Source organism: Branchiostoma lanceolatum, chromosome 5 (assembly GCF_035083965.1).
Source record: "Branchiostoma lanceolatum isolate klBraLanc5 chromosome 5, klBraLanc5.hap2, whole genome shotgun sequence".
Lineage (NCBI taxonomy): Eukaryota > Metazoa > Chordata > Leptocardii > Amphioxiformes > Branchiostomatidae > Branchiostoma > Branchiostoma lanceolatum.
This window is the reverse complement of record NC_089726.1, coordinates 18,087,859-18,115,857: the sequence shown is the minus strand read 5'-3', so window position 1 is coordinate 18,115,857 and position 27,999 is coordinate 18,087,859. Positions and strand designations below refer to the sequence as shown.

The window sequence follows — 27,999 nt, the reverse complement described above, 5'->3', positions numbered from 1 at the left end:
GAACACTCATTTTCTCCCTAACGCGAATTTAAATCTCTGCGAACATTTCCCCTTTTCTTTTACACTTTTACTGTAACATAATTTATCTCTGGGACTCGGAGACGGGTTGCAGACTGCCGATCGGCGAATTCGGCCCACATCGGTTATCTTCGGTAAAGTCCGTAAACATCCGGTAACTTCCGGAGAAGTTCGGAGAACAATCGCAAGCGATTCTGGGAAGGATAGGGCGGACGTGACGTCAGTCACGTCAACCAAGCCTGTTGTACAACTCGTTCGTCCTCAGGGAAGGACAACGGAGAGGAAAAACTCCCGATTTTCACCGATTCACGCCCAAAATCGGCACCAAGTGACCCTGACGCATCTCTGAAGAGATAAAGTGTGAAGTTGCTTACCAAAAGACCTTTGTATTATCCAAGGTAAGTCTGAATTTACCGATTTTTAGCTGCTTTTGCGACGACTTGCTTGCGAAACGACCCGCCTGGGGTCGTATGTTGTGTTCAGTTTTATAATTTTGTACAGATTCTTTTGTCGTACATTGCCATAACAAGATAGAGTCCTTCAGACAAAAGTACAACACTGGTCAAATTGTCACGTATCCTAGACAACCTGGTATTCTTTATAAAAGGGAATATCGTAGAAAATATGTTGATTTCAGCAACAGTTGCTTTAGACACATAGCCTGTCCCTGAAACTAGGTGACCTCTCGGTCACTTCTAGAAACCCCTATGACGTCCACCGCCTTTAACTTTTGATTGGACGATTTTTAATCTGTTTAATTCTTATGTATCGAGTTAACGTTTCAAGAGGAAAGTGTAAACTACGATTTATTAGAGTATGCTTTTTTTTAGTGTTTAGCTATGAATGATTATGAAATATATGGGAATATATGACGTAACTCTCACCTGGTTTGGGACACACCCACTTATATTATGTGTATTTACATAAACGATGACATAAGATGACGTTTTGTTAAAACCTGTGTAATTGTTTTCAGTATCGTTACCATGCTAGCTTAGTAATTGGAGTACATACCTGTGAATATTTTGAGTATTTGTCAACCTTTTTCTTTTGCTTGACTTCCCTGTTATTAAGTGCCTACTAGTACTCATACCCACTTATGTGTATTTACACAAAAGATGCCAAAAGATGACGTTTTACTAACACCTGTGTATTTGTTTTCAGTAATGATACCATGCTAGGCAACTAGCTTAGTAATTGGAGTATAAACATGTGAATAAAGGTTTTGAGCATTGCCAACCTTTTTCTTTTGCTTGACTTCCCTGTTGTAGAGTGCCTACTCATTGCTGGGTTGGTGCCAGGCACTGCTAAGCATTTGTACAGGAAGTGTAGCTAATGCTTCCCAGAAATCAACAATAAGGGTATTTGTGTTTCTTAGGAACAGTGATTCTGTGCGACAAGTGTTTAAACTAGGATTGTGAATAATGGAGAAAAAAGTCTAGATACAGACGTCATAGGGTGTAGGTCCTCAGTATGAAATTCCAGTATCGCTCTCTATACTATACGTGGGTGCCAACCTTGGATAAATTATCTCTAAGCAGATGTTGGAAGGCACAATTGTAACGTTTTGCTAACTTAGCAAAACGTTACAATTGTGTAACAAGTTTTTACTTGGGACATTTTGTAACATGTAGCTTGATAGAAATGCATGGTTAGACATTGTGAATGGCACCTCGTATGACGACCTGAACTTTTGTAACAAAAGCAAAGAGCTAGGATTTTGCCTTCCAACATCTACTTGGAGAGGAAACGAGGGGTAGCCGGATGCAAAAGTTAGTATGTAAAAACCAGTCAAGGAAATAAAAGTCATGACTAGGCCCCTGGTTAGCCTCCGTTGCAGACTCTGAAGCGGCTTTTTGGGGGGCTAAATAATACACTTTTTGCAGCCACCCCGTAACTATCAGCCATCCTGTAACCAGCAGGCGGCTGCTGGTTACAGGATGGCTGATAGTTACGGGGTGGCTGCAAAAAGTGTATTATTTAGCCCCCCAAAAAGCCGCTTCAGAGTCTGCAACGGAGGCTAGCCCCTGGTACCCTGGGAACCAGACTCTTTATCGGGCCTTTTAGCCGGTTCCTTCGGCGGCCCAGAGCTCCAAGCCCGCTGATACCGTAATTAGTGCACCGGGGGAGTTTTTAGCTCGAGATTTGGCCGGCCCTACCAACAAGGTAAAGGGGTGCGGTCCACTTCCCCGGGCTACAACTCCCTGGAGCGTTGATTAAGATCGGGCGGGCTGACTGTCTTGGGCCGTCGAAGGGAATCACTAGCAGCCCGGTCCTAGTATGGGCGCCGCTCCCAGGGTAGGCCCCAGGTTACGGTTTCAAGTCTTTTGTCTAGAAAATTAAGAATGTTCCTGAATATGATGATATGTTCGGAAGAGACAGATCTAGAGTTAATGGTTGACTGACACACGCTTACGCTTATACCTGCTGATGAAATCAGCGAATCATGACAGATAGTTTATTTAATCAAATTAATGGTTTGTCCAATCAGGGCTTTATCTATGGTGTTATCACATATAATGCATGATGGGTAAGGTAAATTTTGGACTATTCTTAGACACAGGCTGCCTTGACAAGGACGGCCAATGGGGTGATTTAGAATTAAAATCTCTGTGAGAATGAAGGGATGTGCATGTAGTAGTTACAGCACTGTCATTGACTAGTAAGGACTAAGGTGTCTTTTGGGCTCATCTGAAGTTACAGGTAGTCTGGACCAACTGATAAAAGCAGCCAACATGCATCTGTTAACAAGTTGGTAAGTTTTGTCAGTTTGTCTTGACACCTGTACAATTGTATTGTTCAACCAGTATAACCGGTTAAATGGGTAACATAGCGGATTTGTTGTGGACACATGACAATGGTTGTGTATATTACAGGGTTTCGTCACATCTGACATTTACATTTCAGTTACAGTCAAAACTGCCCAAGAAGACTTCTTACTCAGGGGACAAATAAAATCTGGTCTGTGTGGACAGGTGGGCATTATAGACAGGATTCTTAATGATTGTGTCAATGGGAAAAAGTAGTCACATTGTCCAGGTGGTCCTTATGTAGAGGTGGTGACTTGTACAGGTTTGACTGTAACTCCAAGCATTGTTTAAAAATTCTGATGAAAATGCACCTAGGACCTGATGACAGGGAGTTCCACCTACAACAGTTCTATGGACATTTTGCCCTCAGTTTCTTCTAGAATTGACAAACTCTGAGCTTGTGAGCTTACTTGAATTAATCATGGAAAAATTATATATGTGTATCTATATAATATAGCCGCCCTTTAGTGTAACACATCAGCTTTGCAGGCACGCGGTGCGGCAGCAGCTGGTTATATTACTCTGAACACCTAACCTTTGCACATCTAGCTGCAGCAAGCAACTGTTTAAAGCTATCTAATGAGGATGCTCCTACAGTACCTTGGTAACATGTTACTAAGGAATACCCACATCAGAGTATTTTGCAGTTTCTTTCCAAGAAACCCAGTCCGTCTGATTAAAGATTTGTATCTATCGCAGATTCACAGTACTGTATTATCAATAGCTAACGAAAAAGCGTCATGTTTCGTCCTCAGTCTGAGGTTCGACTGCTTTACCTACTTTTTACCATCAATGCCTGTACATCTGTCCTGACGTGAACATTTGCTGTTAGCTTGTAGTTAATAAGTGTGTGAAATCAGATGCGTTTTCGCGATTAGGATGTTTGCATAGAAGGTGGACCTTTGAGACCCGTGGAAATGAAGAGATAAAACGAATGCACAGGGATAACAAAAACAATATTGCAGCAACGATGTCTTGAATTTTCTTATAGGACCTACATGTACTAGTCTGTATAACGCAAACTCCAGCTGTCCGGGGGTTTCTCTCCCCTACCCGCGGGTGGATAGCCGTTACAGGCGGCGGGCGGACAAGGGGCTTGGTTGAAACCAGGCTATACATGTACATGTGCCCTGTATGTGCAAGGAAACTAGTGAGATTCAAATAGTAACTTTTGAGTTATCCTTTTGCCAGCAGACAATGGTGGGTGGTACATGTAACATTACCCCTTTGCTGGAGGTTGATATGCTATTTATAGCTATTTACACAACAGATATGTGTTACATCACCTGGCCTGAACAGCAGTGCCCCCTAGCAAGGTTGGGGTGAATTGCAGGTCATCTATATCTGTGTTTGTCTGTCATAGTCTTATACCGCGGTACTGTAGTTTATGAACTATTTGGCTAGTTAGGGAAAACTACGCATTGTGTCCTGTGTGTGTTTGAGCTACAAGTGGAGCTATTTGATTTTTTAGATTTTCATAGACTTGTGACAGTACCTGATTTTTAGTTAGTTTGTAGTTAGGGTCTCCTAGAACTAATTAGGATGACAATCAGGCTATGATGTAGTCTTCAGAGTCTTCACATTATCAGTCTGATTGTTTCTCTTTGTCCTCCAACTTTTCATCAGAACATTTCAAAGTTTGACGCATTTACAGATAACATTCTTCTGATACAAAGACCTTGGCCTTGGTAAAGAATTCAGTGCCGCACACGCACATGTAATGTCCGATCAACCAAACCTTGTGCTGAGTAAAGGTGGCTAGGTACAGAATGCAAACATCCACTGACAAACATCCTGCATATGCAAATTTACCATAAAGGACATGTCAGAACCATATGGAGGACTTACATATCAGTGACGTCAGCTTGTGACGTCCAGCTAGGACCATCAAAGAATTCATGAGAGAGGATTATCCAACATCATTATATGACAGTAGAATAGCCAGCACTTAGAGCCTACGTTTGCGTATGAGGGCTTCTTTTCAGAATAATGGCCCTACCATGTCTAAGGTAAGAAAGAAAATTTGTCTCTAAATTTAAATGATATTTTTAGAAATCATAATGTAGATGTATGCTTACATAGTGAACCAACCAAATTGTGTGATTGTAATTAGCTCCCCTGCTATTGAAGCATTTCCCTGTAGATCCTACTATCAATAGTTTTGATGATTTTGAATATGAAGCATTTGTAGAATCCAAAACGACTGTTTTGTGTTGTTTTTCATTTGTATCTACTTATATTTTGAGATCAGATGCTGCTATTGTTTTGTTTCTTTCTGATTAATGTCACCGGATTAAGTTTGCTGTCAATACCATTTGTCAAAATCTGCGACGAGAACAGGATAGATTTTGTCATTAACATTCATGAATATACAATGTATTTAGAGGGAAGGTTGTTATGCCCTTGGTGGCTGTGACGACCGACTCTTGACAGAAAAAGAACCCACAGATTTCAAGTGCTTCATAACTAAATGCAAAACACAAGGCTTAGATTTTTTGAGCCGGCAAAAATCCAAAGCAAGTCCTTCCTACTTTTACCTGCAATCCTCAAATTTAACGTGTAGAGTGCAGATGCGGTATTTTAAGCTTTGTTTGCAGTTGTCTTGAAAAAATAGTAGGCAACATGATACTGAGTAACTTGAATGAAAAGGAGGACTGATGCTGTTAGGAGTTCTTTCATCTTCGCCAGCTATTGAGGTAGCAGAACACAGTTTTCGGCCTATGGGGATTTCTATAGTTAAGGGCCACAAGGTGACTGTCTTTGACGCGGTAAAAATTAAAGTGCGGTGCACTTGAGAAATACGAAAAACGAGTATGTTTAAGTTAAGGGGATACAACCTACAAATAACTCAAAAACCAAAAAATTCTGTCGGTGTATCGGCTCCTCACGCCCACTTTGAAACAGTGCTCTGCGAGAGGTCACTCAACTGGAGCCAAGAGGCAGCTGCATAAGAAGGCGCATTTATACACAAAGCGGAAAAGGTCCACCATTCAAACCCTACAGTCTATATTTCTACACTTGTCTACACAGCACAGTTTACACATGGATGCCTCTCACATGCGACTTTCTACTTAGTCTTCAAGAGTTTTGGCTGCACTACATTTTGTACTGGGTCATGGACCCCGGAGGTCGTGGAGAAATACTGTGTTCTGCGACCTTGACTTGACCCAGCCCCTGGGGTGTCTGACTAGTGTACTTGTAACACCATTATGTAGATGTGCTACTTGTCACGTAGGCAACTATAGGCTTTGCCAGTCATCCTTTCCTTATTTCTTAGGGAACACGGCAAAGGAAAAATCTGAGACTTTTCCACTCGAAAGGAAGGCTACTTAAGGTTTGTACCGAAGGGCTCCAATCTCCTCATGCATCGTAAGGCATAGAAGGGTCTTGATTTGAAAGGAAAATTCCTTAGTAATGCCCTTAATGTATTGAAGTGTTCAAGGTGTTATTTCTGGTTGCTTAACAATTGGTCCTGTAATTACATACCGGAGTTTCAAGGGCCTTTCTGAATGTTCGCTCGACTACTGGGGTAACTACTATCGTGTTACGGTTGCTTTTATCTTTATGATTTTTCCACTCAGGAACTTGCCTTTCAATTATATTTTCCTCTTTTTTTCTGTTTCTTATAATTTTCTTGTTTAGTTCTATGTTGATTCCGGTTGGGTTTGAAATTAAGAATTTTTTTTTTTTGGTCTACAGAGGATATCAAGCATAAAAAATCAACTTAGCTTGAAGAATAAGTACTGTGGTGGTCCATTTGCTGCTAAAACAGCGGAAGGAGAATCATTTGTTTTGTATCAAGACTCTCTGTGTTATTTGCCGCTCTATGCTCTAGGGCGCATTCAAGACGTCTACTTGAAACTACTTTTAGTCTTAGAAGGGGTAAAGCGTCTTCACATTTCAGTGGTCTAGTGTGCCTTTGTAGAAAGGGATGTTTGGGACCAAGTAGCTGACTGCTGAGGATTATATTGGTGGACGAATTTTGGGTTCTTTCATGTACTAGTAAGTCTTGTCTTTTCTACCTGTCCTTGTGTGCTAGTTTCATGATTCAGAAATTTTTGGTTGTTTTCTATATCTCATCTGTTAGTGTAGCAAAACATTTATAAAGCTTTGAATTGCTTATTCCAAGGAGGTTAGATATATTTAACCTCCTAGCTTATTCCTATACTTTAGAAAAAAAGTATAAAACTGTAGTAACTGAAGAGACCACCCTAAAGATTAAAAATGGAAAATAAATAAATACTGTTTTATGTAATTTTGCTATATCTTACCAGAATTGTCGATAAAATGCTCTCCTAATTTTGCTACGTTGGCAGCCGTTTTGTGTTTTTTGTTTGTTTATGATAATAAGAATAATGTTCTGAAGTTTTTTTTCATTTCATACAGTCTAAGACTCTAACCAAGCCATTGCTGATGTGTTTCATATACAAGCTCTAAATCTACACCTGTTAAATAGCCTTTCTATAATGCCCTCAAGATACAACTTCTATTATATTGCCGGTACAAAAAGAGAAAAAAAATTAATTGAAGTGCTAGGGCCCTACATGAAGGTCTTTCCGGCAGTGTTCACTCTCACAACATTCAAATTTAATTTTCTACCAAAGTAATTTTCATTTGTTGTTTGCCAGCCTCTTAGCGACCATTTCAAACACATTTTCTTTTTTAATGGCGGACATAAATGAACAAGCCACAATGTTTGGTGTTATAAACCTGGTAGCAAAACGAATTTCGAGTCGCTTTGTGTTCACATGCACTGGTTTGCTAACTGCGTTTTGCCAAGATTGCCTCCAACGAGCTGGTGTGTTACGCCATATGGCTGATATGGAAGCTTGATTAAGACAGCAAAAAATACAGCGGATTTTGTATGATCAACTACAAACTGCGAAATAGAAAAATAAATATTAAATTGCTGTAAATGCAGAAATGGTTTTATGTTTACAGTTTACACGGCGACCATTTCACCGCAAACTTAAAACCACCACAAACATTTTTGTCTGATACTGTAGCAATATGTGACTATAGCGCTGCCGCGAACTTAAAACCCACCTTGAACACTCCATTTTCGCCTTAGTGCGAAATAAGAACCACACAAACTTAAATGCATTTACAGTAGATTAAAATCATTAATGCTACTTACTTTAAGTAAAAGTAAGTAGCATTAATGATTTTAATCTACTACAATAGATAATTATAGAATGTGTTAAAGGATATTTTTTATCATCATGATGTATTTTTGCTCCCTTGCCATTCGTATCACAATAGAGTTATCAAGATTTGATATTTATAGTGCTCTTTATCACTGTCTATATATGTATGAAGACATTAAAATCATTGCAGAGTATGCTGTGTGTCAACTTCCCCATGCATAGCCTCAATTATATAATGGTAATGACCAGAGCGAATCAGCTCGCAGCAAACGACATGACGGTGACGATCGGGTTATGGACTGAAAACCCGTCGCCATGGCAACACATCAAGGAGGAAAGCAGTTGGTTGGATTGATCCGCGTTAGTACCGTGTCATGACATTCTGCCATAGCGGAAAAGCTTCAGTAGTGCCTTAACGTTCTGCCTCTGCCTCGGCTCCTAACGTCGTAATTGTCTCGTGAAAGAGGCCGGACATTAACGATGGTGTTCTCCCTGTTTGTACGCAGCCGAGGACTCATCCTGCGGACCTGCACCATGGCCGGAATGACAGCGCTCCGGTGTCCCTTCCTGACGCGGCTCCCCGTCAGTTTCGTGCGGCGGGCGGGAGCGTCCCTGGTTCCGTACGCCGAGAAGTGCCCGATCATGGGAGACGTGATGGCTCGCCATATTTCATCCGCCAGTTCCGGAGGTAAGTCATCTATCTATCACCTTTCTTGATTTTTCTTAGCTACCATTTGACCACACAAGCATGATAAAAATGGAGAAAAAAATCTGACTAAGTCCTGTTTTTTGGCTATTCTTCACTGAATATGTTTTAATGGTTGCTGTGTTTCTCTGTGTTCCTGTGTTCAGAGGAGACAGATGAAACGCTAGTTTGCCCCGTCACACGTAGGTCCAGTATCTTCTCCTGATCACATTTGAGAAACGCACGTCTTTAATCCCATTTAATTGTCAGAGCCATAAAAGGATTTTCGCTATTCATTTGTCCAGTATATGAGGTCAGGTTGCCTTGTTATAACGATGGTTTACGTGTTGCTTCTCGCGCACAGCGCATGGCTTAGCTGTCTGCATTAATGACGTTAAAGTTGCCATTTAGACTTAGAGGGATCCGGAGTGGGGGTTAATTTTTGTAGCCTTCGGCAAGCCTATTATTGCTCGTAGATGTATTACATCCTGTTTGCATCTTTTTGAGTAGCAAAATGTTTTGATGAAAGTCAGCTTTCAGCGTCTTTTCAAAATTCAAAATTTCCTACATCTTGGACATGCTGTTGAGAATGGCATTTGTTGAACTGTATTATTGTTTGTATGTAGCCTGAAATCTAGTTATGTCCAGCTTCAACCATTTTTCTGCGCAGCTGTCAATGACATGTCGTGAATGCTTTAGCAAACAAAAGCAAGAAAATCCTGGATTCCAGGCTACCTATTTCATATGAAGTAAAGGATTTTAAAACTAGTACTCACGACTATAGGTTAAAAGCTATGAATTGCTTTAAAGGAAGTATACACCACTGCATCTTGGAGTAAATCAAAGTCTAGAGTTTCTCATTTCTTCCAGTTTATTACATGTAGTCTTTGATTTTCTATCTGGGGCACATTTGTGTCATGACTTAATGGGTTGGAAATACTCTTTCAACTGTTCTCTGTAGTATGTGACTACCAAAGCATGTAAAGTTCTTTGTATTTTCTTTTTCTGAAACCTTAAAAATGGTTTAAATGGTTTAAATGGCTCGAAATTCATTTTTGGGAATAGGTGTACTGTTGTGCACGCAAAATATTAGGTGCACAACAGTAATTTTGGGTGCACAACATAAAATAAAGTAAAATGTCTGCAAAATGTAATTACAAACCAGCTGTTACAATCCCTACTGTCTCAAAAAGAATTTCAAGTTCAATTTATTAATTTAAGTTTTTAACCAGAGTACAATCTGTTATTCTATAGCTAACTTCTAAATTTTGAACAAGCACATGTAATACATCAAAGTGCAGCAAAGGTTTTTTTGCTTTTTCTGAGACTTAAATTTCAAGAATGTGCTGACTACTAGTGTACAATAGTACTTTTACCATACATCATAACAGCCAAGCATCACAGCCTGAAATGCAGTGCTAAAGCTGCTGAATTGAATATGTCCGAAATTGTTTGCTAAAATTTGCCATCACAGGTCGTATCCTGTAAAATGTAGACAATTTGATGTAGAGCGTAATTTTTACGGTATGGACTTGCTAAGTATAAGATGACCAAATACAGTTTGGTCGCTAGAAGGTTCGACAAAAACCTGATTAACATCAATTGACATTTCCTGTCGATGTGACGCCCGCTGGTCAACATGACACGGGCTACGCGCAAATGTCGCCTTGTTTCTCTTCCAAAGCGGTAACCTGTAAGTCGGGTCCGAAATCCGTGCAGGCGTACACTAATGGGTTTACGGCGGGGGCTTACCGGCAACAGTCCTTTTCTCAATCCGATAATGCCGTTACTGTACGCCATAACTGTTTGCTGTGTAGACACAGTCAGTAATACGAGATAACTTGCAAAGATGATGTCTTGCCTCTAATGGTTTTGACATTTGGATGCGATTCCCTACGATTTACAAAGAGTTATGTAAATGTGTACAGCTTATGTCAGAGCGACTGCTAGGTACATTTACATCTTAGTGTACAAGACACTTCCAAGAAGTTTGGTCTTACAAATTTGTACCGTTTTTGTACGTATGTTATGCCATAGGATTTGATGTCACCTTTATGTGTTTACTCGTGACATATATCCAGGTATCCTGCTCATCTGAGAATTGCTTGACAGTTTGCACTCCACCTTATTTATAGGGCATTTTAATTTCTGTGCTCGCGGCCATGCTGGTGTCCCTATTTGCATTTCAGTGAATCATAGTGTAACTCAAGTCTTTTCAGAGTCAAACATTTAAAGATCTTCTGAGGCTCTCAAATAACTACTAGCAAATGTCTTCAGCTCAGTGAAGAAAAAAACGTGCTAATGAAACACAAAATGTTAATAATGTCCTGTTCTGTTTTTTCAACAGGCACTGAGAGCGACGGAAGTCCCAGCAAGTGTCCCTTCCTGGCAGGCACCAAGTGCATCAGGGAGGTCAACCCTGCCACCACCGAGGACATCCACACCAAGGAGCAAGGTCGGCATAAATTTTTGTCCAGATTTGGAGGCTATCTTCTGAATTTTTAATAAAACGAGCATAACAATGCTTTTGACTTTGAGTGGTAACAACATAAAAAGTTGACATTTGATTAGGTAGAGAGATTTCTGTGACTACTTTGTTTAGATGGCCCCAATTCTGACGCGACCCTGAAGATGGCTGACCTGTCCGTAGCCAATCAGCCGCAAGGGGACACCATCCCTGGTATGTCGTGATTAGTGCTACGCTTTTTTTGGCGAAAGTCATGCCCATGGTGGTGGGGGGGGGGGTCTGTAAAAGCGAAAAGACATGGCACCAAAATGTACAAGCATAAACCTTGTGAAAAAAAAAGTTTTAAGATATAAACTAAACCAATCTCATCACAAAAATTCACCAACGTTGTCCCAAAAAAACAAGGTAAAGTCCTACACTGAAAGTTCTGAAAACTAAAACAATTGAGTCCTGCTTGAATTGATTGTAACAGAAACTTACCAAGCTATAACCCCAACAGGAAGCGTGAAATGTCATGCCATATAGCACTGTTAGTTTGACATTTCACGTTACGCTAACAGACCATCACTTAAGCGTGACCTCTACATCATCCAAACTTGAAAGCGGATTCGAAAGGAAATATAGAGGGATCATAAATTATATATTTTAGAGTTTTATTATTAGTGAAGAAGAAGTAAGAAATTGGTTCGTTACTCCTGTTTGATTTGCAATTATTGCTAATGCTAAAGGAACTGTCACAGAGTCACAGCTGGTAAAATTCCCAGAAAGATAACCATTAATTCTGTTACCCCTGAGAATTATCTAGACTTGTAGGGGTGTGCATGGGGGTTAACAGACCACTGGAGGCTAGGGAATTGTAACATGATTTTCACCAGACTTTTCAAGGGTGCATAGACATAATGGATGCTCTTGTATCCCAGAGTCCTATTTAGGAAACAAAAACAAAGTCAAAAATGCAACTTTTTCTCAAGGGCATTTCAGTGTCCTACCGAAATATTTGCTTTAGAAGTTAAAACAGCATTGCGTGGGGAAAATCTCCGTAGAATTCTCAAAGAAGATTAAAGCTTTCCCAAAGGTACTAAAAATGTGAGTCAGCAAAGTGGTAAATGGTGTTAAAGCACCCCTTTTTCGTGATTAGGACAACATTAAGAGATTCGTATTGACTTCTCTGTCATAAGGTCAAAATTACATTCAGATTTAAACATGTTTGTATGAATGAGGAAAGATGCTGGTTGTTGAAAGCTGGTGTTTTTTACGAGCAATACAAGACAAGATCTTATATTTATGAAAAGGAGAAAGTTCTTTGATGCCATCATATTTTGGATATTCCTTACCGTAAAATATTTTTGCACCTTGTTTGGCATTTTGTGTCTTATACTACATGTTGATATCGTTTACTATTATAGTAGAAATGTGTATCGGCTCAAATAAATTGATCTCAATTGCATCTTTTAATTTCAGTAATATTATTAATTTTTAAGATTGTGGTATTTTTTGATAGGGAAAATATATTCAATATGCTAGAAATCTTACCAACAGAACCTTGTGTAAGGATGCTATCGGGTTACAGTAAGCCGTAATGGCCTTTGTTTAATTTCAGAGAAATGCCCTTTCTCCGGCGAGGTCATGCGCCAAATGGCAGAGTCTGCTTCCTCGCTGCCTGCGGCGGTTCCCACGGCAACGGACGTGCCGCCACCTGCGACCAACAAGAAGGTGTCAACCAAGAAAGCCGCCGTGCCCCGGGGCCCTCTCAAAGGTTCGACATCTCTTCCAACAGATATTAATTTTTTGGTGTTCATTTTGGTGAAATTTTTGAAATGGCATTATTGTTCATGTGATCACCCCATATTTCAATAGTTTTTATAGTTATTAAAAATCTGCACTGTTAAGGTGCAGTGGCCTTATGTAACGTGATGACGTAGATGATTCCACATACTGTATTTTTATTCCTATTTTTGTCACACAGGATGCTCTTACCACTACTTCTTGCTTTTAACGAGGAGATTCAGACTCATTAACTTGTAGCCTACTGCAGATATGTTTTTCGTTCATCCTGTGATGAAAAAAATTCATTCAGAGTCAGTCTACTGTATTCAGTTCAGAATACAATACATCTATTTTTGTTACACAGGATGCTCTTACCACTACTTCTTGCTTTTAATGAGGAGATTCAGACTCATCAACTTTCAGTCTATTGCAGTTATTTTTTGCTTCATCCTGTGATAAGAAAAGATTCATTCAGACTCAGTAGCGTAATTTTCATATCAAATTGGTGAATCTTACAGATTTATCTTATGTTTTTTTAGGCGACGGAACGTTTAACTACGACAAGTTCCTCCAGGGGGAAGTTGACAGGAAGAAGAAGGACCACACCTACCGCGTGTTCAAGCGCGTGAACCGCCGCGCTCCGTTCCCGTTCGCCGAGAACTACAGCGAGGGGTGTCAGCCCGGGGAGGACGTGTCTGTCTGGTGCAGTAACGACTACCTGGGCATGAGAAGGCACCCTAAAGTGGTGGAGACCATTGTGTAAGTACATCAGGGGTTTATCTGAACAATGTAACAGGGGCGCTGCACCCCCCATGGCCTGACCTTGTGCTCCCTTACCCTGGATGGGGGGAACATCCTTTGACAAGCATTGACTTGTAAATCCGGACCTGAGGCCATGGCATATGCAATAAAGTTGACGTACAAGTTGAAAAATATACATGCAAAATTATATACAGTCAGTGTTGAATACAAAGCTCAGTCATAAACACAAAAACAGCAATGTTTCAATCTTTTTCTAGTGCATGTTTCACGATCTATGGAAGATTTTAGATGGTTTAGAACAAAAACGAGAATATAAGCGAGAGATACATTTTTGCCAGTTTGGACTTGGTTCCTAACGTTAAGTTTTTCTTAGTCCAGTTTGGTTCCGCAGTTCAGGTACGTAGCACTAACATAAATGTAGTAACCATTAACCAGTGTTACAATTTGCGCACACAATGCCTTAAACAAAGAGTTTAAACGGTCATGTCGTACTTTCACAGCGACACGGTGAACCGGCGCGGTGCGGGCGCCGGCGGGACCAGGAACATCTCGGGCACCAGCATGTACCACGTGGACCTGGAAAACGAGCTAGCGGACCTGCACCAGAAGGAGGCTGCGCTACTGTTCACGTCGTGCTACGTCGCTAATGACTCCACTCTCTTCACCCTGGCCAGGGCTTTACCTGGTAAGGCTGGACAAAATGAATTGATGAGTTACATGTGCTGCCTCTATGGCTTTGAGAGGAAATCAGGCCTACATTAATATAACTACTCAGGCTGTCATTAAAATATCTCTTCAGAGTTTTGGTACAAAACCTGGTTCTGCCAGATCTTTTCTTAGTAACTGACGAAAGATAGCGGATGCTATCTGAAATGTCTGACTGTTTCAAAATATTATCCAGTTGCTTGAGTAACTATTTTTGGCGAACTGTTGTCATTTCATTAGTTCAGCCTCAAGGCATGGGAAAATTCTATCTGTTCTATTACGGGCTGTCTCCAGCTTAAAATAATTTTTCGTCCCACTCACTGTTTGGGAGCCTATGTTTAGAATTTCCGTTCTTACATTCAATATTCTAAGGTTACCAAGATATAGTTTCGCAGTTTTCTTTTTACAGAACTAGTATTTATAGGCTCTAAATTGAACATTTAAGTGTCACGTTTATTTTTACCATCTTGTTTTTTTTCATTCTCTCACTTTCGATTCGAAGTCTGCAGAGGATGTTATCCATAAAATTTACTTGCTGTGGCTTTATGAGAATTCACTATAATATGTTATTCACTTATGCAATGTCATGTATTACAGTTTTTATCAAAGTTTAAACCAAACATGTTTTCTATACAGATGAATAATAGGTCTTGAATGAATCTGTGTGATGTACTTGATATTTACGTCCGTCTTTTTTTTAGGATGTGAGATCTACTCAGACGCTGGGAACCACGCCTCCATGATCCAAGGCATAAAGAACAGCGGCCAGCCCAAGTTCATCTTCAAGCACAACGACCCCATCCACCTGGAGGAGCTGCTGAAAAAGTCGGACCCAGCCACGCCCAAGATCGTTGCCTTCGAAACTGTACATTCCATGGATGGTAAGTACTGCTTCCATGTTGTAAGATATGTTTGTTTTTTCCTGTACATACTGTCTGTCAAAACACTGCACATTAGGCCACACCAATTTTATTTGTTGATTCTCTGATTTTTTCAGAAAAAAATTTGAGTGACAGAGCGAAAAAAAATTGCAAATAGCCTTTGGTGAAGATAAGGGTTTACATAACATAAAGAATTAAAGGATTATTCAAGTTTCAGATTTGTGTGGCTCATTTTATGCAATGCACCCCTTTCTTTGACTATAATTTCAATAACAAAATGACCTTTTGCCATGCAATGTATGGATTGAGAAATAGTTTTAATAAATGAAAAATTATAACTTATGATATAAAATGTGACCACACTTTTTAGGTATGTGCAGGCCTTTATAATCTATTTGGGTGGCTATTGAGTTTTACAACTGAACAAATAGTAAGATCGGGAGTAAAAATTTGTGAAAGGGATTAGCGACCCAATCTTTCTTTTTTTTTTGAATGGGAAAAACAGGAGAGGCAAATTGGAGCAGCAAAAAAAATTAAGGCCACGACAACTGTCATTGGCTAAAATCCTTCCACACCTTTCGGTGGATATAGGGGCAGTGCATATCTCCACTTCTACAGCCCTTGGGCCACACAGGCGGCATCATTAGGGGGCTAGACCTCTTGTAGTGGAGTGTGTTCAACTGCCATGAAACAGGTCTTTCTTATAAGTCCTGAGTGCTAAGCAGAGGAAGCAGTATGCACCATTTTTCAACTCTTTGGTATGACCCGAATGCAAGGCAACAGTCTGTACCCCCTACGCCATTGCTTGCAACTGTTACGAGGCTGTCAAATAATGAGTCCATTGAAACATTTCCATTGTAGAACTAGGAAAATGTTGTTTTTTTCACATCAGTTTTGGGCTCTCTATTGTCCAGTGTCCCAATCTGTGTAGGAACGTTTGATTGATCCGCGTGTCGTTGTCTGTTTTCGTAGGAGCCGTGTGCCCTCTGAACGAGCTGTGCGATGTGGCACACAAGTACGGCGCCATCACGTTCATCGACGAAGTCCACGCCGTGGGGTTGTACGGTACCCGTGGGGGCGGTATAGGGGATCGCGACGGCCTCCTTCCCAAGATGGACATCATTTCTGGGACCCTTGGTAGGCTGTCATCTAGAATTAATTCATTATCATCATTTATTTCATTTTACCAGGGGAAATCCCAACTCAGGTCTGCGACCTGTTTTTCAGGTGTCCCTGGACGCGTACATGTACAATGTTCGATGTGCAAAGACTAGGTGTGACAGGCCGTTCAGTGTAATATAATGAGCTGCTGCCGCACCGCGTGCCTGTGAAGCTGTTGTGTTATGCCAAATGGCATTAAACTGGCTATATAGATGTCTGATACAGATACATGTACAATGCTCATAAACAAGAACATACACGCATTGCATAGCTAAAAACATCAATTTTGGTCAACTAACAATAGAAATATCCAACTACAGTCCATTTTTAAAAGCTGTTATTGTGATTAGTTTTCTTTGCTCAGCAGAGAGTTTAATCCATATGATTTATGATCTATAACATCTTTCTGTAATCTAATTGCATTAAAGCCCTTGAATTTATGCATTACGATTTCAAAGTTACCGATTCCAGCCTTACCAAGTTGAATCCTTTCACCATATTGAAAGAACGCTGCTGGAAAAGTAACATTCACATGTGGGGTCGTGTGGCGTAACAGCAGGGTTTTCGGCCCAGAAACCAGTGGTCCCGAGTTCGAATCTATTGATGGCACCGATCTTGTGCCTTTGGGAAAAGGCACTTTGCACGACTTTCCTCACTCCAGCCAAGTATAAAGACGGGTGTATTATGTGTGGGTCATGACACCAGCAATAACTGCCTGTGTCCCACGTGTATTGCACTGTTGCAATTCTAATGAAATCAAATTAAAATCTACTTGTATGTTTTCCTGCAGGCAAGGCGTTTGGTCTTATAGGAGGGTACATAGCGGGATCGTCCATCTTGGTCGACATGATACGAAGCTACGCCGCCGGCTTCATCTTCACCACGGCCCTACCCCCCATGGTGCTGGCTGGAGCGCTGGCTTCCGTCAGGGTACGTAGGAACACGCAGCACGACACTTTGCGTGACATTCGTGCAGAATTAACTTTGGCTTTTGAAAATAACTTGCTTCTTCAGTATGGTAGATACTGAGCTCCATGTATACGCTTGCTGGGAATGCATTTGCCCCTGACAAATACTGTAAATGCAGAAATGTTTGCGGTGGTTTTATGTTCACAGTTCTTGTGGTGAACTCTTCAGCGCGAATTTAAAACCACCACAAGACTTTTTGCCCACCTATGACTGTAGCGCTACTATTGTTTCAAACGCGAACTGAAAACCACAGCGAACACTCCATTTTTTCCCTACCGCGAAATAAAAACCATGCGAATGTAAATGCATGTACAGTAATTTGTAGAGTAGAGTAGAGGAGAGAAGAGTTCATCCTTTTCTACTTATCTAATTGTATTCTACAGTTATACTTTAAGTAGTGTTGTGAGATTTGTCTTATTGTATGCTTAGTTTGGATATTTGATGAATATGTTAGGGTAGAGACTGCGATATGACAGAATCAGCGATTCTACCGGAAAAGATTGCAATCAAAGTCTCTCGGTTGCTAGCAGCAATCAGGATTTTTTAGTTGTTAAATTCCCCGCTTGTACTGGAACAATTGCTTATTGTACTGGTCGCCATCTCTGTCAACAGAGACTCAGATCTCTACCGGTAGAATTGCCCATTCTGCCAGACCACCATCTCAATCCTGACATACATATGGCCATTTGTATAAAGAAAAATGACATCCAATAAAACAATTAGATAACTATGTGAATGACATTGACTGCAGATTCTGAAGAGCGATGAAGGTGTGCAGCTGCGCCGCGGACACCAGCGCGCCGTGAAGCTGATGCGGACCTTGCTGATGGACGCAGGACTCCCCGTGGTCCACTGCCCCTCCCACATCATTCCCATCAGGGTGAGTTCTACATGCACATTCTCATCTTCAACGTGTTCTGTTAACCCTAGTCCTGCAGAGCCCGACAATTGTCGGTTTGCTTGTTCTGTATGCTAGACCTGACAATTGTCGTTGCACTTGTGCGGTTGTTGTAAAGCAAAGTAACTAAAAATGAGCAATATCAAACTATTAACCTTTGTTTCAAAGGTGTCTAGGCACTTCAGCAGTGGGGGTATATTTTTTGCTCTGGAAATCCAGCAGGACAAGGGTTGTTAAAAATGACTATTTTCTATAAAGTGGTTGAGAAAGATAAATAATGTCGAAACCGGTTGAATTCCGTCTCAGCGCTGTCATTGTCCCAGAGCTAGAATGATTTTTAGATGCTGTGGTTTAGTTGTTAGCAGTGACTGTCTTACTTAGTAATTCGCAAGGATGGATATTCAAATCCCTATAGCACAAGTTCAGACTTCAAGACTAGTATACAGAACATGCAAGTTATAGTATATTGCCGAATGGAAAAATGGTATGTACCCTAACAATGTACCCTAATTATGTACCCAAATGATGTACCCTTACGATATACCCCAACAATGTACCCTAATTATCTACCCTAATTATATACCCAAATGATGTACCCTTATGATATACCCTTACAATGTACCCTAATTATCTACCCTAATTGTGTACCCTAACGATATACATGTACCCTAACGATGTACCCTAATTATGTACCCAAATTATGTACCTTTCTTATGTACGTCATCTACCCTAATTATGTGCCATAATTATGTGCCCTAACAATGTATCATAATCCTGTACCCTAACGATGCACTCTAATGAGTTTGCACCTCATGCTATCATGTCTTTTTTCCCCTTCTCGATAGGTTGGCAACGCAGAGAAGAACACGGATGTGTGCAATGACATGATGACCAAGCATAAGATCTACGTGCAAGCGATCAACTACCCCACGGTGCCGCGTGGCGAGGAGATGCTCCGCATCGCCCCGTCGCCCCACCACACCCCCGAGATGATGAAGTACTTCGTGGATGCCTTGGCCAAGGTTTGTTTATTTAGTTATTTGTTCATTTGAACGATCTCCATTAGTGACAGTACATTACTTCACTACTCCTCCTGGAGTCCTAAGTTTGTGGTCCTCAACATTTTGTGTCAAATGGTGGACCTTGCCAATTAGGTTTTAGCCTGCATTGCAGACCCCAAATCTCTCAAATATCTATCCCCACACGATAGATATTTTAGAGATTGGGGGTCTGGCATCCAATATTTGCAGTTGTTTTATGTTTGTGGTTTTTGTGGTGAGCACTCATCACACCATGAACATGTGTTTTGTCTTGCCTTATATTACAACGGTAACTGTTGTTCAACTGTGAACTTAAAACATTTCAAATTCCTCCTTTCTCCTTATACTGCAAAATGTATAGTAAGATAGACAGTAACTGTAAATGCATTTAAGTTTGTTAGGTTTTTATTTCGCGGTATGGAAAAAATGGAGTGTTCGTGGGGGTTTTAAGTTCGCGTTTGAAACAACAGTAGCGCTATAGTCATAGGTGGACAAAAAGTTTCACTGTGGTTTTAAGTTTGCGCTGAAAGTTCATCGCGAACATTTCTGCATTTACAGTAGTACTAAACTTTATCTCTGACAAGTATTTCAGCAAAAAAAATTGTCAGGCCTCAAAAACATAGCAAGAAGTACATGTCTTATTTTATTGATGATAGATACATGTTAAGTGATAATGAAAGAAGGTCTAGTCCACTTAAGAAATGTTTTGTTTCCTCACAGGAATGGAAGGAGCACGGCCTGACCTTCGAGAAGCACTCTGACGTGGAGTGTCACTTCTGCAAGATGCCCATCCACTTCGAGGTCATGTCCGCTCGCGAGAAGGAGTACTTCGCCGACTTCGCTCAGAGCAACAACCGCGTGACGGCCCAGGCCTAGCGCCGCATCCCGCCATTTTCAGATTGTCTCACTCGATTGGCTTGCCCACCTCATAGCTTTTCTGTCCTGACAAATTAACTACTATGTTTCTCTTAACATATCAGAAAATTTCTCTCTATCTCTTCTTTGTGGAACTTCTTGTGGAATTTTAATTAGTGGTGGCAGGAGTTATTATGACTATGAGAATCTGTAATAAAATTATATATATTATAGGTATTACTTAGTAATTGTTTTAATTGCTTCAGCCTTACGAAGGATGACAATAATCTAGGTGCAATGAAAATAAAGGATTATGGGTACTTAGTATTGTTTGAAAGTTTAGTCGGTGGCTTGGTGATTTGGGAAAACCAGAGTAGCTTGTTGGTAATTAATATGTCAGAATATTTACCTATCAATTATGGAAAAATAGATTCAAGTCATTCGTGACAACTTTGTCTTGCTTACAATTTGCATATGATTTGAATATACCAAGTGTATATTTAGCGAGCTGAGCCATTAGACATTTTATGCATATTTAGTCAAGGGTGACTGTGGCTAAAAACAAATATTTTATCGTGATATTATAATTTTCTCTAACTTTGTCTTGCTTACAATTTGCATGTGATTTGCATATGCTAGGTATATTAGTGAGCTTGAACCATTAGACATTTCATGCATAATTAGTCAAGGGTGACTGTGGCTAAAAATACATATTTTATCATGATATTTTAATTTTCTCTTACTTTCGAATTCTATCCTTTGCTTTTGGGCAAGTAGACCAGAACATGATGCGAATACTTGCATCACTACCAGTTTTAAGAGTGGGACTACTCTAGAAAAAGGCGATCGTGATACAACTGCTGCCGCATTCAAACTTGTTTCCTGACATTCAAAATGATATGCAATGAATATAGATTTTGAAACAAAATTTCCTGATGTGCCCCCTTCAAAACCGATAAACCCTTTAGTAAGTACTTGGCTTGCTACCAGTACTAAGAATCGTTACTGGTAAAAAAGGTTTTCTGCTAATGTAATGCCCCATGTTAATCTTCTCCCTGCTGCCTAATACTACAACCAATACGAATTTGGTGCCAAAGGCTACCTTAGCGGGCTAAAGGTCAATCACCTGAGGATCTGACCATATCAAGGACATTATGGCCACACCTTTGTCAACCAATCACAAGATCCTGTGTTATCAAATATGCCATCACTTTCTTCCTGCCCTCTGTCTCGAAATAGAACAAAACACTCCTCGTCGACAAATATTTGCGATTTTTGGTTACAGTACCTTGAATCGTGTGCCTTACTGCAAATAATCCAATATTAGCTGTGATATATATGATGCAATTTACAGGAAACTTGTTTGAATGCAGCAGCTTGTAGATGCACCTGTCAGTGTAGATCCAAGGGGGCTACAGGCAGAAAGTAGGGGTTTCAAAGGGTTTTAACATCTCCTGGCAAACAATTATGAAGCAAAATTCCAGCCTTCGTATCTGCTTCAAACCTCATTGAAGTCAAGAAATTCAGCAGAACTGACTTTGATTATTTGCAAACCCCTTTCTGCCTGTATGCTCCACGAGGAAGAATTTACGCAGACAGACGCAAAGCAAGGAACGGTTTCACATTCCTTTGAGGATGCGGCAAAGACCTGTCTGTTGCACATGGGATTATTCTGTTGGTAACATCGTTGCGAAGAGGAAAACACAGTTACGAAGAAAGCAGTTAGCTGCACATGGTGTAGTGCCAACATCATTGGTCAAAGAAAGTCAATTTTGCAGTACGTTTTTCACCATTATTTGAGATGCCTGGTTCATCCATACATGACATTGTCAGCAGGTTGTGTCGTCTGATCAGGGCTGTTTGCAGGACCCATCCCTCCGTCCCTGGATGGAAATTTGCTTGTTGCGATGCACAAAAATTTCCCCTGTTCGTCCAAAAAATATGAACTTAATGACATGAAATTGATGAAAATGTATTATCGTAAGCTTAAAATGACCGATTTAACAAAATGGGCTCCATAACAATGGGTCGGACGGAAAAAAAAGAAAGCTGGAAGCAGCCCTGTATCTGAGGTGCCAAAACTTATACCAGCACGAGCACTAAGATGGGAGAAGATTGTTTTGGATGGAACTCAGTAATACAGATACAAAAGTACATGTATCTGCCACAAGCTTAGTGGTTAAGACCTTGACGACAAACTTACATGAGCACAGAAGACTTCTTACATTGGGTTGAAATCTTGTAGAAAAACAACTCCCCAAAGTGCTGTTTTCTGTTCATGAAAAGGTTTTGGAAAGTAAGTTGAAGGTATAGAGAAAGGCTTATGTGTTTGTGGTAATATATTTTGGTGCAAAGTTTTGTGTATATGTCACCCTCACAAATATCAACTATATCATGTAACACCAGTCACAAAAAAATACTCTCAAAGAATGGAATATTTTTATGAGAAAAGAAAGTAAAGTATTTATGGTGGTGAAAAAAGACAGTCTTAAAATGCAGGTGTCACTTCTGAATCTGCAGCTGGTGAATGAGGTGCTGGCTTTCCCAGCAGAGTTTGTGAGAATGTGTGACGACAAATTGTCTGCTGTGGAAGGCAGGCCCTTACAAACTTGACATCACAATAAACAAGGAATGTGGAACTGAAACTACAGTCTGTCGTGTTGTTTATCTTTAAGTAGTTTTATTGTTGTAGTCATCTGGGCCTAACAGATACATGAACCATCTCTTATAACTTTTCCTTTTACAACCAGAGGTCTCTATTGCTAGTAATAGCTTTACATCATCAATGATGTACAATCTCAAAAGCCTAGAAGTGTATGTAGCTACTTTTATTACTACAGTAGTTATATTTGCCTCATAGTATTACATGTAGTAGTTCCAGTGCTATCAATAGTAACTATCTACATGTACATGTACACACATGACACTGGTTTGAGTATGGATTAGCATTTTCGTATCTCTTCACATGTACACAAATTTAACATCAACTCTCACAAATTCCACCAGGTACTGTAAGACCGCCACACCAGAATCGAATAACCTGATTCAATCGCACTTCGTATAAACACAAGGCATGTTACTGGATAAGCAACGTGGTCCGTCTTATACATGTATGTGTAACATTGTGATTTACAAATTGCATTATACTATATTGCACACATTTCTACATTTCAATACAAGTTGCCTAGTCCTGTCAAGCCAAAAAGTCATTTCCTAGCTTTTTGTTACATCTTGATCAAATAATCTCATCTCTCTCACTTTGCAAAATTAGAATATTCCCTACTACATGGTGTAAAAAAGCTTCGCATTCTTAATAGAAAGGAATTTCAAATAACACTTCAATCTGAAAATTTACTTAGATTTACTAAATTGTATCTGAATTTAAAGTAACCAGCATTTGAGAGTCTTCAGACATGGAATGAATTAAGTTGTATCTATATCCCCTATAAGTACCACATATGGGCCTTTTCAGATGTCCAGCCCTCTTAAATGTACATGACTATGTGCTTAATCTATGTCAGAGTGACCTTAATTCAAGTCTTTGATATCTGAAGTACAAATGAACCGAGCTTCAAGCATGAAACTTCTTGCTTCAGATATGTAACAGTACTACAGAAGCAACATTCTTTTCCTCTATATAATGAACCTCTCAAACATGACTTAAAACACAGATCAACATTGCCTGAAAGGGCAATACGATTGTGTTGTGCTTAGAAGGAAAAAAATCAGCCCATATAATTTGCTCCTGTCGTAAGATTTGCAACATGTACAATACAATACAATACAATACAATACAGTAAAGTAGTAGAGTATACGTAGTGTAGTAGAGTGGAGTACATTCTTTCCTACTTATCTAATATGTGATTCTCTCTTGCAGCATTAATAAATATGTTGGTACACACTAGCCTGAGTACCAGCCTTTTTAGCTTCCGTACGCTACCCAAGCTCCGCTGCGCTACCCAAGCTCCACTCCCGGCCTACTCAGGCTAGGTATACACGTCATAGAGTTCTGACAAAAAGACTCAAACTTAGAGGCCAAAAATGCCTAACTTTTGCCCCCCCCCCAAAAAAAAAAACCCAATAAATACAAATGTAGAAATGTAATTGAAGTTTCAAGTCCATTGGGAAGAATTTTAAGACAGTGTACTGTACTTTGAATGTAATCTCTAGGACAACATGTAACTATCAGTGAAACAACAATGGAAGACAGTATATTGTAGAGTTAGGCGGATTGTTGCACTAGCTGCTGCTTCTGGAGGAGAAGCTGACGGTACTCCAGCCGCAACTGGTCAATCTGGGACTGCAGGTTGGCCACCTGGCAGGACTGAGCTACAACTGCAGCAAAAATAATGATTTTCTGAGTTAGTTTGTGTGTGTTTGGTGGATGGTTGTCTGACATGTGACAACGGTATGGGAAGAATTGTCGGTAGAGCAAAGATGATTCATTTACAATACATGTACATGTTATACAATTTAAGAGGTCATGGGACAGGTACTAGTAAAATATAACGGACAATATTAATGCCCAAGCACCCCCTTACAACTTCTATAGGAACTGCAACTCAAAACTTCTACCAAACATTTTTCTGTCTTCTCCAACCATCTTAACCAAATCTCAAGAATAGCACACTTACAAAATTAGCAAAGATACAAATATGCCTTTTAATTTTTTTTTCAAAACCACACGACTTTGACCAAATAAAGAAAGAATGAATTAATGATGGTGATGATAAAAGTTAGACTGTCTACAAAGTGTACCTAAAGAGGTTGCAAATTACACAATCATATACATCTATCTACATGTTTCCGTGGCGCAAGCGGTAACGCAACCCCGCTGCTTCGCCATCTGGATCAAATTCCGTGGATCCCGGGGCCCGAGTTCGATCCTAGGGTCGACTCAGCTCGGACATGTTGTAAGGGATTGCATTCGTCATTTCGAATGGTGGCGTAAAGCCGGCGGCCCCGTGTATGAGGGAGCTTCAGGCGTAAGCCTCAAGCATCTAAACTCTGCACGTAAAAGAACCCAACACAATTTACGAGAAGAGTAGGGGTGACCCGGTGTGCTTGGCCCAAAACGCGAGCCGTGGCGAAGCCGCATGCTCTACCACTAGCTACTTGAAAAAAGCATCTTCACCTCAATTGAGGATGACAGCTTTACCTTTACTTTATATCTGAGAACATACCATGAAAAGAAACAAACAGAAAAGAAAAGAACCTACCCTGGGAGAAGCTATGCTGCCCATGTCTGAGACAGGGTGGCACCAGGATGCCAAACCACCTCAGCGGGTCCTGTAGGCTGTGAGGGTTAGCGACCTGGCGTAGCTCTAGCTCCTCCACACCACGGCTCAACTCTGCAACCTCTTCATCCTCCTCTCCTTCATCAAATCCCTCCTTCTGTTCATCATTCTCTTCATCCCCTCTGCCAGTGTGTCTCCGTCGCACCTTACTTTCTGAGTGGAAATTTATCACACGAAAAAACAAATGGTTACACATACATACTTGGATATCTACCACTTGGATATCTGCTACATGTACTTGGATATCTACTACATGTACTTGGATATCTACTACTTGGATATCTACTACTACTAGTACTACATGTATTTAGATATATACTACATGTATTTGGATACTAGTATATACATATACTTGGATATCTACCACTTGTATATCTACTACATGTACTTGGATATCTACTACATGTATTTGGATAGCTACTACTTGGATATCTACTACATATACTTGGATATCTACTACATGCATTTGGATATCTACTACTTGAATATCTACTACATGTATTTGGATATCTACATGTACTACAATCACTTGGATATCTACTACATGTACTTGGATATCTACAACATGTATTTGGATATCTGCTACATGTTCTTGGATATCTACTACATGTATTTGGATATCTACAACATGTACTTGGATATCTACTACATGTACTTGAATATCTACTACATGTACTTGGATATCTACTATTTGGATATCTACTACAATAACTTGGATATCCACCACTTGGATATCTACTACAAGTTTTGAAACAATGAATTTCTTACCTTGGTCATCAAAGGATACTTTCTTGACAGCTCCAGAGCTGGACTTGTTGGGAATGATTCTGTCTAGATTGAATTTGTTGCAGCCATCTTCCTCACTGAAATAGAAATGATGATGGTTGATTGTAATAAAAATCAGGAGCCATTGCATTTTAGTGTCGTTGGTGGAACAATCACTTTAGAAAGAGAGGCAACTGTTGGCGAAATCAGTTTTTAAGCAGCTTTATCTTACCAATTCAATGTAAGTACATGATTACGTAATATTATATGCCATTTCTAATTCTAGACTGAACACCGCACAAACGACTCTGTGTTAGAAGAGCTGGGAGTGGATAGAACACTGCTTAACTTAACATCATAAAAAAACAGAAACTCCAATACTTTGGGCATGTCACAAGAGCTGGTAACATCACCACACACATACTTCAAGGAACGATCAATGGTTGGAGGAGCCTTGGGAGGCCAAGAAGGAGTTGAGAGGATGACATCCGTGACTGGACGAGTCTCCCACTAGCGGAGTGCACCCACAAAGCCAGGCACAGGAGGGAGTGGAGGAGGCTGATACTGGATGCTACCATAGTCCCCGACCCTCAGGCATGAGGATGGGACTAGGTAAGTAAGGTAATATGGCATTTCACCGATCGGTTGCCTGAGATTTTGAACTTCACCTGACATGTACATGGACCAGCGGATCCATGATGGCGGCGTACTGGATCTGTCCCACACCCTTCACTCCCAGGGAGTACCGCGCCTTCGCTAGGTTGAAGAATCCCTGAAATATTATGACCGTTAGCCACATAATCAGCAAAGCCTATCTTATTGTACGGTACCATGACGTTACATTTACATAGGCTTTTGGCTAGGATTTATAGACAGTGCGTTATATAGTTTTTATAGTACTGTATCTACTACTTGGATATCTACTACTTGGATACCTAAAAACTTGGATATCTAAGTAGTACTTGGATACCTAAAACTTGGATATCTACTTGTACTAGTACTTGCATTGGATACCTAAAACTTGGATATCTAACGTTACTACTAGTACTTGGATACCTAAAACTTGGATATCTATAACATGTACTTGGATATCTGCTACTTGCTTGGATATCTACTACTTTGATATCTACTACTTGGATACTTCTATTGTACTATGAATTTTCAAGTAATTTTGTAGCCGTGGCGACTCTTGGAGGGCGTATTTTGCTTGTACAATATATATATTCAGAGGGCTACTATACACTGGTAATATATATTTATGATACTCCCTCCATGAGTCGCCACGGCCGGCTTGTCATTCTTCTGAATAATTCTGATGCTTTTTGGCGATATGATACCGCGGTATACCGACAGAAAAATTAAAACGCGGCAAAGTGTGCCAGCAATTTACATACCTTGCACTCATTCTATTCTGAAAATCAATAATCAACTCCTACGACTGCTGAAAATTATCGCCCTGCCCCGCCCCCCTCCCCACCTCTACAAACCTGCTTCAAATGATCGTCCATTCTCTTCCTCGCCGCTGTGAGGTCCTCCAACTTGTCAAACAGTTCAACTACAAGTTTATCCAGTCTCTCACACACCGTCTGCAGCTCCATACTGCTTCTTTACAGCAGAAACAGACTCGCAAACGATGAAAAATATCGTCTCAAATCCGACCGTCTTTCCGTGGATTGAATATGACCTCAATGACCCCTTAGATAATACCACTATCATATTAGGGAGGGCGCAATATCAGAACAATGTTTTGATAAGTTAAAAGCTGAGTTATA

At 40.3% G+C, this 27,999-nt stretch overlaps 2 protein-coding genes across 4 annotated transcripts; one reads left to right on the top strand and one right to left on the bottom strand.

The window, feature by feature from the left end:
• The first annotated feature begins 225 nt into the window (after positions 1–225).
• LOC136435540 (5-aminolevulinate synthase, non-specific, mitochondrial-like) lies at positions 226–22,810 on the top strand. Of its 3 annotated transcripts, none has more exons than XM_066429127.1 (13): positions 226–416; positions 8,482–8,663; positions 11,008–11,115; positions 11,263–11,340; positions 12,728–12,883; positions 13,434–13,653; positions 14,157–14,341; positions 15,063–15,242; positions 16,215–16,379; positions 17,194–17,333; positions 18,124–18,252; positions 19,116–19,292; positions 20,031–22,810. In XM_066429127.1, exons 2-13 carry the CDS (start codon positions 8,510–8,512, stop codon positions 20,184–20,186), a joined length of 1,848 nt encoding a protein of 615 aa, XP_066285224.1. In that variant the 5' UTR covers positions 226–416; positions 8,482–8,509; the 3' UTR covers positions 20,187–22,810. The 3 variants fall into 3 exon arrangements, with proteins under 3 accessions (XP_066285224.1, XP_066285223.1, XP_066285225.1); XM_066429126.1 differs by lacking the exon at positions 226–416 and adding an exon at positions 6,808–6,830; XM_066429128.1 differs by lacking the exons at positions 226–416; positions 11,263–11,340 and adding an exon at positions 6,808–6,830.
• A 1,315-nt stretch (positions 22,811–24,125) lies between these two features.
• Positions 24,126–27,908, bottom strand: LOC136435539 (coiled-coil domain-containing protein 115-like). The gene is made up of 5 exons (XM_066429125.1): positions 27,715–27,908; positions 26,896–26,999; positions 26,231–26,325; positions 25,385–25,615; positions 24,126–24,500 (listed from the first exon to the last, which is right to left on the bottom strand). The coding sequence occupies exons 1-5, from the start codon at positions 27,823–27,825 to the stop codon at positions 24,388–24,390; spliced, it is 654 nt and encodes a 217-aa protein (XP_066285222.1). The 5' UTR covers positions 27,826–27,908; the 3' UTR covers positions 24,126–24,387.
• Positions 27,909–27,999: the final 91 nt, after the last annotated feature.

Excerpts from the sequence above, each read along its gene's own strand:
- LOC136435540 (XM_066429126.1), top strand. Across the intron at positions 8,664-11,007 it reads TTCATCCGCCAGTTCCGGAG|GCACTGAGAGCGACGGAAGT; the intron begins GTAAGTCATCTA and ends TTTTTTCAACAG. Across the intron at positions 11,341-12,727 it reads GCAAGGGGACACCATCCCTG|AGAAATGCCCTTTCTCCGGC; the intron begins GTATGTCGTGAT and ends GTTTAATTTCAG.
- LOC136435539 (XM_066429125.1), bottom strand. The coding sequence starts at position 27,825 with ATGGAGCTGCAGACGGTGTGTGAGAGACTGGATAAACTTGTAGTTGAA. Across the intron at positions 27,000-27,714 it reads TGGACGATCATTTGAAGCAG|GGATTCTTCAACCTAGCGAA; the intron begins GTTTGTAGAGGT and ends ATAATATTTCAG. Across the intron at positions 26,326-26,895 it reads CTGGTCCATGTACATGTCAG|TGAGGAAGATGGCTGCAACA; the intron begins GTGAAGTTCAAA and ends TTTCTATTTCAG.